This window comes from Alligator sinensis, unplaced genomic scaffold (genome assembly GCF_000455745.1).
Source record: "Alligator sinensis unplaced genomic scaffold, ASM45574v1 scaffold23_1, whole genome shotgun sequence".
In the NCBI taxonomy this organism is placed as follows: Eukaryota; Metazoa; Chordata; order Crocodylia; family Alligatoridae; genus Alligator; species Alligator sinensis.
In genome coordinates this window covers 3,205,591-3,220,444 of record NW_005841890.1, presented here as the reverse complement: position 1 = coordinate 3,220,444, position 14,854 = coordinate 3,205,591, and the positions used below count along the sequence as shown (strand labels likewise).

Sequence of the window (14,854 nt, the reverse complement as noted above, 5' to 3'; positions counted from 1 at the left end):
GGAAAGAGCGAATGCATGTCTTCTTTCTATGTGCACAACTTTCCTAGAGGGGTGTGTGTGTGTGTGTGTGTATTTTGATCTGGAATGAGTTAAACTCCCTATCTATTTTGTGGTTTCATTGGCTTGTGATGGGATACTTGATAGAATGTATATAACTTTCTTTTATACTAAAAATGAACTAAAAAAAGACATGGGCATTGAATAATGGGCACGGAGGTCAAAGTAGAAAGACATTGCAGCCTAAAGAAATGCTTTAAAATGGTCTTTTCCAGGTGATGTGAATATAGTCAGCTCTGGTCACCCACTTTTTTTCCTTTGTGTTTAGTGGAATTGTCCGTAGTAAGGGTAAATATGTCTCCTATGATAGAAAGACCTGTCTTGTGGCTTGATCCAAGACAATAGAAAGAACTCCCCCCGAACGTCAACACCATCACAAACCTCACCACCTTCTGCTCTGAATGCAAGGCGCATGTCTTTAGCATAAACATGTACATGCATGTGTGTGTGTGCGTGCATGTGTGCGTGTGTATATATGTATATACATATTTTAAATTGGGTACATTGTGGGCGTTGTTAAAAAAGTCTAGAACTAATTAACAAAATGAAAAACAAGATGTTCCACGACATTCACTTCCCTCTTTGGGAGCGGATGGGACAGCAAAGCACATGCAACAGATGTTGGCTGTCACTTAATGCACTACTGGAAGGCTGTCGGTTAGACACTGTGGTGATGAACACTTGACAAGAATCAGTATAGAATAGAAAAACACATGGGTTTTTCTTCTATTCCTGCTTGCTGTAGCCAACCTATTCACACTCACCAGGCATGTGAGTCTTTGGGATGTTCAAATATTCTGTATTAAAACCATATCCTTAGGCTCGCTTGCTGTGACAGCTTTGGTTACCCATTACCTGGATTAGCTTTTGTAACCCCTTTGTTCCTATGGGTTTTTTGTTTTTTTTTGCTTGCTTGCCTCTTAGCACTGCCCCCCCCCGCCTTCCTCTCTCTGAACCGAGCTCGAGTTCACAAAAGCTTGTGCTCTGTATATCTCTTAGTTAGTCTATAAATTACATCTCTTCCCTGCCTTCAGCACTGGTTATGCCCGTGACAGATTCTAAAAACTCAAATCCTCCCACCATATTCAGCACTGGGGAGTGCCAAATGTTCTGCATGGCCTGGATTTATTTTGAAAGCAGGCTTTCAAAAGGCTTCAGAGCTCGAGTTCACAAAAGCTTGTGCTCTGTATATCTCTTAGTTAGTCTATAAATTACATCTCTTCCCTGCCTTCAGCACTGGTTATGCCCGTGACAGATTCTAAAAACTCAAATCCTCCCACCATATTCAGCACTGGGGAGTGCCAAATGTTCTGCATGGCCTGGATTTATTTTGAAAGCAGGCTTTCAAAAGGCTTCAGGACCCACCCACATCTCACCCCTTCTCCCCACCAAGTTGTGTTCTAAATGCGGGTGTTAAAACTTCCTAGTTTCTTTGTTCCTAGGCTTATAGACTGGGTACAGACATTACACTTTTACCCGTGTCAGTGATCAGAAATTCGTCTGTAGCCATAACAGAACAGGAGTTCAGAAGATATAGACTGGTTTAAAAAGGGCAGAACCCAGTCCAAGATTTGCGCCCCTGACCAAAGGGCGAATGTGCGGTCTGTTCGCTACTGATCTAAAATACACCGCTTACAGAAAGCTGCAAAACTTAGATTGATTCTTTCTTGGGCGTTTTCAATGCCTGTACCTAGCCAGAGGCTTCAAATTTCCCGTTAGATCACACAACAGCCATGCTAGCGAGGCACTTTCTGCTTTTGTGATGGCATTCAAGGGCTGTCAATCTACGGGGCTGGGAAATGGGCAGTTTATTCATGTTATGCCCTGAAGTGGTATCAATACAGCTATTGGTTAGGAAAGAACTGGCTGGCCGTGCCATTTGTGCTGTGAAAGATAAAATCAGCCTTCCTCCAAAAAGTGGGGGGCGACTCTTCCACTCCTTTCTACCTTTTCTGTTACTGTTATACCTGTAAGGCTAATGTAACTTGTACAGGGAGTATAAGGACCGGGATCTGTGGTTGGTGTCTCAGTCTCTGTCCTCATGTCTGTACCTTGCCTGATAAAATGGCCAAGAGCTGATGCTTCAGAGCAAGACAAACAGGAAGAAAAGAAAAAAAGGACAGCTGAACCTGTCCATTTGTGTGCAGGTCCGGTCTCGGGGGATAAGAAGTCCTTCCTGACTCTACACCAGTCACTTACTGCCTTTGCTCTCTTTGGTTCACCAAAACAAGCACGATGCTTCTTGCAGCGGGCAGTTTTTAAAATATTAAAAAAAACCCACAGATGAATTGTTTAGGGAGCATTTGTCAACATTAATAACCAGTAAAGGTGTTAGCCTCTCTAATTACAGAAAAAAAGATATCTGACCTCTCTGCAGATCTGCATTAAATAATCAGATAACCGTTAAAAAAATGATTACCTTGGTTCACTATTCCACTTGACCTTGGACATTTGTATAATCACCAGCACAAAGAAACTCAGACATACTGAATTAATAAAGGGACTGGTGGCAAAAGTGAGTGCCTTTGCCTTTATCCAGTATTCTGTGCTGTGGCTCTTTTAACAATCTGGCTTTCTGAGGTGAAAAGACATAGAAGGCTCAAAAACAATAGGCCATAAATGGCATATGGGCATTAATAATTAAATTTATTATATGTTCATGAGAAAATAGAATATCCACTACAGCAATTCCTAATGATATTTTCCACGGATCATATAAAACAATGCATTTCAAGTTCAACCATTTATGCTAAACAAGGTTAAAATGGCTAAAAGGCTGACTATATTTAAATGTGCTATAAAGAAATGAAAAGCCTCCAGCAATCCATAAAATATCATCCTTCAGTTCCGAATGCAATGCCTATTACCACTGAAAGGTTTAGTTAATCATAAGGCAATAACTAAATATGCAGGTCTGTTGTAATGGCTAATAGGCACTGTATAACTGTTGGTTCCCCATTTTTAATTCCACCGTTTTCTATTCCTTTAGTCAGAAATAAAGTTCCTTCATGCTTTCCATAGTTAATGTAATCTGCACCATTCTTTTTACTTCATTTATTTAATTTAGAACTAAATTGTCTAATTATTGTTGGTGTGCAGTGCCCAGTATTTAGTTTATTAAAAGCAAAATGTTATATCCATTTACTTTGCTTATTTAAACATTTGTAAATAATTAACAATAAAATGTGTTTACTTTTATACGTTTCATCCTAGTATTGAGTTGAATTAACCCCCTTGACATCTGGATTTTGCTGATGCACAGTAAAACACGTTTTTGCATTCTTACCAAGTTCCAGCACCACAGATGCATACATTTTTATTTTCCTGACGCATGGCTGGGGGTTAATGCAGGCAACTCCCATTAATAGCAGTGCGGGCTGTGTACTGCTATTCCCCACATGCCCAAGTGAAAGAATACAAATATTAAATGTTCATTATTTTGTATGTGGCATGTGGGAGTGGGTGTGTTTGCATGTTGTTCATATGTTTGAAAAAAAGTTTGATAAGTTCAGTGGTGCTGACGATTTTTGCCGTGATTAGTGTGAAAAACAATAGGAGTCTAAGTCAGATAACTCGGTGATCTCTTGGTGGAACAGGCTACTGTCACACAGGGATTTGCACAGTACTGTCACTTCTAATAGACGTTGCAATGGTACAAGGAATGACTGCGTTGTCATGCGTAGCGGTCCTGAAGATTCTGCAATAATTTGTGTCATCACTCCCTGGGTGCCCACTTAATTACATGTAACTAATGAAGCACCCAGGAAACAATGGGCTCTTGTTCCCTGTATCTTGCACATCAGCCTCTTACCCCGGCCAAACAGCAGGGAGAAGCAGGGCCCTTCTTTGTTAGTTCTGGAAGTAGGACAGGACTGGCTTTACCTCTCTGCTCCTCTGTTTCTTATTAAACACTAGTCATTGGCTTGGTAGATAAGCAATAAAGCACTCCTTTCCTTTGTAAGATTTCTGGGTGTAAAAGCAAGAGATCCCTGATGAGGCTTGCTGCAATCTTGATAGATGTTCTGTTCATTTCTGTTCGGTTGTGGCTTGAAATTTCATTCTGAGCATCTGGGGCTGTCAGTTTTAGGAAGCTCGAACTGCACTGGGTTTCCTTTCTGATGGTTTGATAGTTATCTTTGCAAGTGTAAATGCCAACTCTTTTGGTTTTTTTGTTTTGAAGGAGCTCCTGGTCCTCATCTGGTCAAACTCCCTACAGATCCTGTGATTTGTTAAGCCAAAGACATAGAAATGTGCATGATCAAGGTATTCCCACTTTTTCTTCCATTTGGAATTCTAGCAGGAGGGATAAGAGAACGATGAGAAAACATTGATTTCATTTTCTGGATGGGTGCACACTGGACGTGATGATGAACTCATAAAATATAGTGCCACAAAGCATGACCGTAAGCTTTACAGATAATGAAGCATAAAATCAGATAAGAGGAGATGACAAAGTGTACTGAAAGGTGTTTTCTCTGGGTGTTCGTGAGAAGGGTGTTTTAAGGTAGATAATGCAGTATTTCTAACCTCTATGGAGGATCACAGTGGGGATGATGATACAAAAGTCACCAGTTACAGAACAAGGTGGCTAATATACAGTCAAAAATGAATTGAAGCATGCTAAGTTTTATGTAATACAAAATTAAAGATCAAATAGCTAGATGGAAGCATCCATCACCAGGTAATGAGGTCCCACTTCTTGGAGCAATAAAATGTCCTGTTCCAGTATGCAGAACTTCCTTTTGATTAGAGTGCGGCCTTGTAACGATTGGGCAAGAAATAGCTGTAGTTGTCATGGTAAAGACACTAAGGCAGGACTACGCATTTCAGCAGCGACGGGATTGAAAGAAGGGTCAGGATAGGCACATTTACAATTAAGGAAATCTGAAAGGGAAGGGGAAACAACTTAGAGTAAGTGGATGCCACGTATTGATCTGATGCAAACATCGTTATTAAAGCAGATGTATATGCCATATCAACAAGACACTCAGACAGTACAGTTATACATTATTGCATGTTGTGAATACATAACGTGACAAAGAGGAAACTGAACAGAAAGGGAACATTTAAAAGGAACGACTTCATAATGTAAAAATGAAGTTACTGTGTTGTCTATACCTCTAAAGGCGAAGAGCAGACGGAGAGTGGGAACAGCAAGAGAACATGATTAATCCTTAACAGTAAACTTGCTTGTCATTCTGAACCTCTTGAAGAGCAACATTGTGTCAGATGCCAAGTTTGAACAAAATTAATTATAAAAAATGTACCTGCTTTTCAGGCTGGAAGTTCTGCTGAAGAAGGCAAGAAAACCTACTCAGTACTGATGCCTGATCACAAGGAAATTCTTCCTCTGCTTTTGTGCATAAATTGGATAGTTAAAAAAGACATCTGGTTTTCTTAGTTCACTGGCTTTGATTTCTCAACAACCAAGAAGGAAAGTAAAATTATTTAAGAAAAAAGAAAAAGGGGGTGGGGGGGGAGAGGAAAGAGGCAAGGGACTGGAACAAGTGTTTGAAAGGACCATACAGCCTTTGTATGATTGTGAACTTTTACACCGATTTGGCTGCTAACATTATTCTCATTGGAGTTTTCTGCAGGAAAACAAATTTAACAGGGGCCAGATTGTCATAATTTTTAGTTCTTGTCAGGGTGCTGTAATATGATTTAGTAATCTTTCATCAAAACATCATAGCACAACACACCTCATGTTGTCACTATCACCAAAAAGTGCAGCATAGCCAAGCGATGCTTCTGGGTATTACCCTGTGAGATTATCCATGATAAAACAAGGGATGGCTAGAAGTGATTCCATTTAGAGCTTTAGGAACTGACAGGCATAGCACAGGGGCAAACATGCATGACCCCTTAATCTCCTAGGCGCTGCTCTAACTTCGATGATTTTACAATTTGTCCTATTTTTAAAGTACCTTTCTCTCCCCTTGTTATTAGCATGTGAAAGAACCATGCAAGCAACAGATAAAACAGATCTGATTCTGCAACCCTTTTCTGGTATTTCATAGTATTTTGCAAATATTTACAGTGAGCTCAGTTAGATTACTCATGTAAGTACTATTCAGTGTTCTTAGGTTGTGCTTTCAGGTCCAAAACCGCCATCAAATCCACAGGGTAAACACTGGAAAATAGAGAGCTAGATTCCTTTTTCTCTAATCTCTTCCCAGTAGTGGCTTGGAGTGTTGCAAAGGACCTCAGTAGGCAATATCCTTTATTGGATGAACTGCATGGTTGCAATAGACTTAGACAAGATTTCAGGTATCACAGTAGGGGTACCTGACAGCTCGCCTAAGGCCAGATACAGATATTACACTTTTCTGGGGTAAGTGATTGGAAATCGATCTATACCCATAATGGAACAGAAGTTTGGTGCGCACAGACTGGTCTAAAATAGATAGACCTGAATCAATATGCACCCAAATCTAATCGATCTAGCTTAGACCAGTAAATGGAAATTCAGTACCAGTTCCTCTGTTCAAGTTAGGTCAGTATCCTCTGGCATCCCATCCTCCTTTGTGACATGCCTCCCTTAGTGGGAGGTGTGCTCATGCTCAGGTCACACTTGGTTGCTCCAAGCTCTCCAACAACCGAGGTAGCAAAGCCCTGCCTCCTTCCTCTGGCCATCTGTCAGCCACAGGCAGGTAGCAGGGGCAGGGGAAAAGTGAGGCATCTGTGTCGCCTACATAAGTCCCTGGACTAGGCACCCCATCAGAGCACCCCACAATGTACACATGGACCTGACACTGATGCCCCTGGAAACTGCAGGACTAAGTGAGATATGGCCAGCTACCTCCATGTGTTGCCCTGTGGGGTCATGCCAACTCTCAGGATCTCAATATTGCACTGTTAGACAGGAGGGTATGACACAATTGCACATATACAAACACACAAATCAATTAGGTGCATGCACACACATACACACACACACTACCAGCTCAGGCACATACACATCTAAACCAGCCTAGGCACATGCATACCTATCACCAATTCAAGTACATACACAATAAAAATTAGCCAAAATTCAATTGTCAATACCCGCACACTCGGTACTTTTACACAGATCACTAATTCGTATATCATGCACACAATGATATATACAAACACACACACACGCGCACACACTCACCAGTTCACACACATGTAAGCCACCTACACATAAGTAAGTTCCTAATGTGGATGGTACGGTATGTATGTGTGTGCTTGGGGTACCTGAGATACTTGGGGGAAGGTTCAGGTGAGAGAGAGAGAGAGAGTTAAAGTGTAGGGAGTGAAAAGTGTTAAAATGTAGGGAGTGAAAGTTTCTAGAACCAGAATTAGAACTGGTGGACTAGAGAGAAGCTGGCTGAGGAACTGAGGCTTGGGTTTACTTAAGATCAACCCAACTGTGGCTTCCCCATTTTTAATTCCATTTAAGATCAAGTGCCCCAGGGTTACTTGAGGTCACTGGTGAATGGGAGGGAAAAAAAGGAGAAGCCTGGTGGCAAGGAGGAGACAGCCAGGAAAGAGAGAGAGACAGAAACCCTGTGTTGGAGGTGGCAGTGAGCCAGAAGCAGGAGAGGGAGAAATGAGACAGAAGTTAGAGGAGCGAGGAGCAGAGATTTGAGAAGGGCTGAACTGTAGTAAAGCAAAACCCAACTCAGGGGTCCAAATAACAAGTTTATTAAACAGATAATACTCTACACAGCCCCATGAAGTTATTGGTTCACACACACATGCGCACACGCGCGCGCACACACACACACAATGGCAGCAGGAGAAAGAGACTCAGTGGAAGGGCTGGAGTCCAGGTGGGGAAGAGAAGCAGAGTCCAAGTCCTTGGTTGAAGAGAAGGTGGGGGGTGATATCTACCTATCCAGGCTGGAAAGGGGTTTTTGTCCAGTAGGTGTTGTCCAGAGTGGGGGTCGCTGGCCGGGCCTCTGGGTGGATAGGTGGTGTGGCATGGTGCTGGTCCAGATGGAGAGGGCGTCCCAAGGAGTCAGTCTTCACTACCTCTTTTTATGGGACAGACTACCTCTGATGTCCTATGGGGAGGGCCTGTCCAGGCAATGTCAGTCCTGTCCCAGAGGGCTCCAGGTGTTCTTACTCAGCATGTGCAACCTGGCACAATGGTGCGTTGCCTCATCTTTTGTTTCTTGAATGCTGAGGGTGGTTCCAAGGGCTGGGTCTTTGGTCCAGGTATTGGTGTTGATGGTTCTGTCATTCAGAGGGAGCTATTTCCAGACCTACTGCCACTGTCTCTCAAGCACCCTCATTCATCCCCATTTATTCAGGAACCAAATTGCATAGCAGGGGTAGGTGTGAGTTATGAGTTACACAACCAGGCCTGGGGACAGGATGTTGACTTGACAAACAAAATGGAAACTTAACATGACTTATGCTAACTTACATATATAGGCCTAAATCATATAGTACTGTTTTATTACAGTAAAACAGTAATATAAAACAGTAAAAATGAATATAAACATAATAATTATACAATATAAAGAAGGAGAAAAAACAAAACAAATACAACTTGCTACCAAAATAAAATGCTGAAGCTTATTTTATGTATTAGCTAACTTGTACTTACCTATAGGGAATAGAGAGGGAAAGAAAAAGTCAGAAATAGTTGAGGAAGGGGAGGGAATGCATTTTAAAAGAAAAAAGAAAAGAAAAACTGGGGGTTTTGCTACACATGTTGCAGGTAGAAGACACTAGAAATTTTCAGCCTGGGGCATAGGGCATTTCCAGAATCATGAGGTGTCTACTGGAATCCCCTTGAAAGTTTAAGGTTGTGGGGGTGGCCTGACCAGTGGAGCAGGGGCCACACCCAGGGGAAGTGAGACCCACACCTTCCCATTTCTTTTCCTCCTTCCAGCCTTCCTTCCATTCTTCCATCCACCTTCACAGCTAGACCCCATGGCCACCACTGTAGACCATGAATGACCCCGTCTCATTCTCCTCCATGACCCAACCCCAGTTAAACACCTGGAAGTATGGGGAGATGAGGGATCTCATTGCAATCTGGGGTAAGGGGGAGAGTCAGCAGCAGCTCCAGAAAGGGCACTGCAACAGGACTGTTTTCAGCACATTGTCCAATAGATGTGCCCACAGGGTCACAAAAGGGACTAGGAGCAGTGCCACACCAAGACCAAATGGATGCACATGCAGTATAAGTATGGAGACAGACCATGTCCTTCTATGAGTAGCTGTCCTGCTTCCTCACTAAGAACAGGGCCATCAAAACCCCACACACCTACAGCACCATGGGGGTGGGGAGGGGCGGGAGTTGGAGGAGTCATTGACAGAGACCTCACTGGAGGAGGCACACAGGGAGGCCCCAAAACCATGGGACAATTGGGTAGCCAGAAGCATGTCCCCAGGGGCCACAGGACAAGAGGACAGCTACTGATCCCACTCCACAAGGAGTCCCTCATTGGTACCGGTCCCCACATCATCACCTGCATCTGAACCTTAGCTTCCTTGGCATCTTCTCAGGCATGGTCAAGAGTAGGAAGCATGGCACACAGTAGCAGGAGAAAGCAATAGAAATTGGGACCCAGGACCTGGAGTCCAAGCTCATGCTCTCCAAATCACAGGAGCCCTCCCCCTACCCCAGGTCCTCAATCTCATAGACTTCAGCTGAGCGCACAGGCTCTGGGATACCATTCACACTGTTGCCAAGGGTATTCTGGACCCACTCCTCCAACACCTTGCAGCCCCCCCTGCCAGACACACAGAGCGGATCCCCCCCACCCCCAACCAGTGCAATGACTGCTGTGGAAGCACAATTTGCATGACCTGTGGCCAGCCCTTCAACACTTCTGCTGACAAGTCATGCCCTGAACAAAAACGCCTTGCAGCCTGGAAGGTACAATTTACCCCCACTCTATGCAGCCATGATGGGGACCCAAATCCCAGGGATAACAAAGAGCCAATGGGGGGAGGGTGTGGGAGAAAGGAGGGGGAAGAGGAAGGCCTGCAGCCTCTGCAGGCCATCCCCGCAGTCCTCTCAGTCCATTGTGACTGAGAAGCCCCAAAGGGATTGGCAGGGGGAAGTTCAGGGATGGAGGGGTGTTGAGGGATGGTGATTCACCCCACCATCACTGCTCACATTGTGGGACCCCAGGCTGCTAAGTACTTGAGAGTTTTCTGTCTTTCAGCACTGGGCAGACCAGTCACCCCCCTCCTCTTCTCTTCACCTCACTCCCTCCCATCCTGGAGTTCAGCTGAGGCACCAAGCCGCAGAGCTGGCAGATTTATGGACAGAGTTCTGGACTACTTTGCATCCACCTATGACATCCCTGACTAGTGCCAGCACTGCCTCCCATCGAGAGACCTCTTGGCTGGCAGTTGTAGGAGAGGCTGCCCCCCAGCCCCCCATGCCCTGCCCTGCCCTGCCCTGCCCTGTCCTGTCCTGCCCTGCCCTGCCCCACTTCACCGACTCTTTCCTGGTGTGACAGGAACAGGGATCCACAGGAGGGACCCCTGGATGTTGGGTTGGGAGAAACACTCCCCACTATGCCTGGTGGGGAACCCGGGACAGGAGGAATGGCCCAAGGGAGCCAGTGACCCATGGTCCAGGGTGGCAGAAAGGCACTAGATGGGGCCTGCTCCAGTGGGTCAGGGGAACAGGAAGAGGTGGCCTGGGCCCCAGTGCCAAGGGTGTCAAGGACACCATTCCCCTCTTAGAGCTGAATCACAGCCCTGCAGCCCCGGCAGTTGCCCCATGTACTTATGTCCCCAGAGTGGTTCCAGGCCTGTTCCAAAGGGGTGCAGCAGTGCTCAGAGCGGGGGGGGGGGGCGGAGAAGGAAAAGTGCAGCCCACTGGGCCAAGCTATTGTTGGAAATGCATCTGACACCAAAGCCTGTTGGCCCCAACTCATCCACCTGCCAACCTGCAGGCCCAGGGTGGGAGCTCTTCCCCTTCCCACAATCCACCTTCTGGCCCAGGTCCTGCTGTGGGAGAGCAGCATGGGCTTGGCAGGGATCAGCAGTCCCTGGGTTTGGTCCTTCTGCATGACATGAGCCCCAGGCATGGCTGAGGGTCACAGGAGGTCCCCTAAGGGTGAGATTAGGTCCAAGAGGTGGGGGCTGAAGGGGTTGTTAGAGGGGATTAAGGGTGCCATGGGGGAGAGCCAGGAATGCATGACTCTGGCCCTGCAGTCGCCACCCGCCACCACCTCTGCTCCTGCCCCACAGTCCTCAGACAGACAGTGGGTCCAGGATCACCCATCTGTCCAGCTCCTACACAGAGAAGTCCTTAGACTTCGCTCCTGAGTCTGGGAATTAATGTGCTGGATCTATACCCCGCTATCCTGTGCCTCTTCTCCAAGGTTTTGTGTTTGTTGATTTCAGCCCCTGTGGTATTCCCCCTGGCCCCAACCTCTTCCCCTTTCCCCGTCCTAACCAGGTTCTTTTACCCCTTTCACAAACCTCCCCCATCCCATCCAAAGGTTTGCTGGTTTGTGTTAATTGTGAAGAGGAACCAAGTTGAGACACAGGCAACATTCAACAGATTTTCTATATGAAAAACAGGAACAGTTTCATCCTGCCCTCTCCTTGCACTATGCCTCCTCTGCTCAGGCTTCATGGAAGACCTCCCCCTGGTCTTGCAGATGTTGTGGAGGACACATGTAGCAATGATTACTTGTGTCAGGTTCTCCTCATCCACATTTGAGGTGTGTTCTGAGAGCCCACCAGCGCACCTTGAGGCACCCAAAGGCACACTCGACCATCGTGTGCCACTTGCTCAGGCAGTAGTTGTAGTGTTCCTTCTGTCAGTCAGCTGCCCCCAGTAGGGCTTCATCAGTCAGAGCATGAAGGGGTAGGCTGGGTCCCTGATGATGTGGGGTGGGAGAGGGTTGATGACATTGGGAACCCCAGGAGTATAGCACTCATCCTCCATCAGCCTGGGGAGCAGGCAATTGCATAAGATGTGGGTATTGTGGGCAGTGTCTGCCCAGCTGGCGAAGAGGTGGGTGAAGCAGCCCTGATGGCTAACAGTGCCCTGCAGGATGATGGAGAAGTTGCCCTTGCAATTGAATGCCTGGGTGGCTTGTGGTGAGCAAAGGATGTTGATGTGGGTACCATCCATGGCTCTCACACAGCTGAGGAAGCTCACACAGCAGAAGCTGGTGACCACCTCCTTTGGGTTGATGAGGTAGATGTAACTGTTAGACCCTGACCCCATTGTCAGGGTCTAACGTAAACCATTGGCCATGATGTCCTGGATGAACAGGCACACCTCTCAGGTGGCCTCTCCAGCCATGGTCTTGCCCGTGTCAAACTGTTTGGCAACCTAGGAGTAACTGTTGGGGGTGGCCAGCTTCATGACAGCAATAGTCACCTGCTTATCTGGAGTGAGGGGTGGCCACATGCAAACATCCTCGCAAGCAATGTGGGGGGCCAGTTGGATGACAGTGTCTATGAAGGTGGCCCAGCACTTGCACAAGGTCTGGAGCTGCTGTTCGTTGTCCCAAGTGCCCAAAGCGATGCACTCCCAGTAGCTGGTGCCGGTGGCAGGAGCCCAGAACAAGTTCTCAATTGTCTGGAGGTATTGCTGGAGTACCCCAGCATCCATGGTATCCTGGGTGGATATGTGAAAGTCAGTGGCCCAGTCTAGGATGCTTGGTGGGTACAGGATGCATTAGATGGCCTTGCGTGGGGCTGTCAGCTGCTGGTTCAGAAGCATGAAGGCATATGCCATGGTAACCCACTGTTGCATCACGTCTAGGTCAGCACATGTGATGTCTTGCAGCCTCTGGTGAGAATCACACATGGTGACAAGCAGGACATGCCTCAACTCCTGGCTCTCTGTGCTTCGGTGCAACAGTGGGATGCCATGGCAGGATGTGAGCAGGTTGGGACACGGAGTCACATGCAAGTCATGATGAATGGCATTTGCTCTGGGGCTCTTCTGGAAGCCCAGAGCCAGGCACGGGGGAGGGTCCACAATGATGCAGCAGGGGGTTGGGGGCATGATTCCCCATGCCTGGCAGCCAGTCAGGGGTGGCCTGGATGCTCGGCTGCACTTGGCAGTCTCCTACAGCCCAGGGAGCTCACGGGGCATCCTGGGAGGCATGCAGAAGCACTCCTCATCTGTAGACCTTGCTTAGTTCGCAGCCTGTGTGCATCCCCACCAAAGGGCAAGCAAGTATACTGTTCACTACCGATCTAACCTAGGCCGCTTACAGAAAATGGCCTAACTTAGAACGAATCTGCCTCAGGCTTTTTCAATGTCTGTACTTAGCCTAACTCTATCCCAGATGAAATAAGATATCACCCATAAAAAAATCTTCTCTCTCACATACTTCCCGGACCATCGTGGCCATAACATCACTTCAAAACTACCAATAGGAGGCAAAACATTTTCAAATAGAAATATGAGTTTTAACTTGAAAGCATCCCCTAAACCCTGAAGTTTTTAGTTTGACTTTTTTATACGTCCTGCCGATCACCTTGAATAGCAAGAGAGACTGTCTGCAGTGCTTAGCTCATAACTGACCATTTCTCATGCTAGCAAATGTCAAGGATAATAAACAAAGGCCAGTGCTATATCTTTATGTGACAAACGTATGTTCAGATCCAATTGTAGAGCTGTCTGTCTTAATGACCCCTGCCTGGCTCCACTCACTAGAGAATGTGAGAGAACAATGACTTAGTGCACTTCCTGAGGAAATAGGGATATGTGCAACAAAAATGAAACACATAATTGCGGGTGTGAATCAAAAGAAATTGAACTGCCTGCTGCATTGCCAACAAATATGAAGGGCTAAGGAGCATCGTTGGACTCTGAGCAAATGAATTCCAGCCTTGCTCTCTGTTTAGCTGCCCACATCACTGTGTAATTCAGAGTCAACTACTGTGCCAAAAGCTATACTGGTCTAATAAAATATATTGCATTATTTACCTTGCCTGCTTTTAAGTGTCAGAAATTTATGAAGACCATTTCTAATCTCCAGATTCATGGATATGTACTTACCTATATTGTTTTTCCCAAGAGGCTAACTGCAAAGTTTTGAAAGTTTGTATAGCGGAGGCTGAAGTTAGACTGAAAGAAGTGTGCAAGGAGACTACCAACAGCTTGTTCTCTATTCATCTTTCTCATCGTTGTGGGGAGGATATAGAGTGGATGGACTTTTCTAGTTCAGGAAGAAAGAGAGAGAGAATTGATTGGGAAGAGATGCCTGGAAGGGAAAACTTTCAATCCCAAAAGTCCCATGCAGCAGCAACATTGTTTCAAGAGGTAACTAGTTGAAAATCTGTCTCTAGTACACTTCTTTTGTCTTGCTGTGATTCTTTTCACGGGAGTCGAACTGCTGTCTCATGAGGTTCTCATGTCTAAGGAGATGCTATAAGTTTGAGAGGGGATGGAGGGGGCAAATGGCCTCATATAGATACAGCCCAAAGCAGATATCATACGAGCAATGCCTGAAAAACCTTTACTGTGCCCGCTACCCATGGCACTTACTCATGAGGATGCCCTGTCACAGACACAAAGCATAAATAAAAGTGGGAAAAAGGGAAATTGCAGCGTGTGCTTGATGTACCTGTTACAATTTTGCAAATATTTTGGAGAGATTTCTGATTTTTTTAAAACCCTTTGGGACTATTATTTATTGCTGTGCCTCTAAAGCCAGGTTCTTCCTGTCTCATATATTACAGGCCTGTAAGAGGTAAACAAATCAAAGTGACCTGAGATTTAAAAAAGTACTTATAGAAAATCTGTTATTTTAGATTCACTCAGTCCTAAAAGAGAGATCTCTATCTCTTCTGGGGCTGCAGTACTGTTTCCCTTTCCCTA

At 45.8% G+C, this 14,854-nt stretch overlaps 1 protein-coding gene across 5 annotated transcripts in view; it reads left to right on the top strand.

Moving 5' to 3' along the window:
- Positions 1–14,854, top strand: part of CTNNA2 (catenin alpha 2) — an 862,138-nt gene that overhangs the window by 423,485 nt on the left and 423,799 nt on the right. Inside the window, exon 8 of one of the 5 annotated variants that reach the window (XM_014517084.2) lies at positions 4,238–4,299. The exons of the other annotated variants lie outside the window; for them this stretch is intronic. Coding sequence (XP_014372570.1) covers positions 4,238–4,282 — 45 coding nt within the window. The 3' untranslated portion in view covers positions 4,283–4,299. Of the gene's footprint in view, positions 1–4,237; positions 4,300–14,854 lie in introns of those variants that run through there. 5 annotated transcript variants of the gene reach the window in all.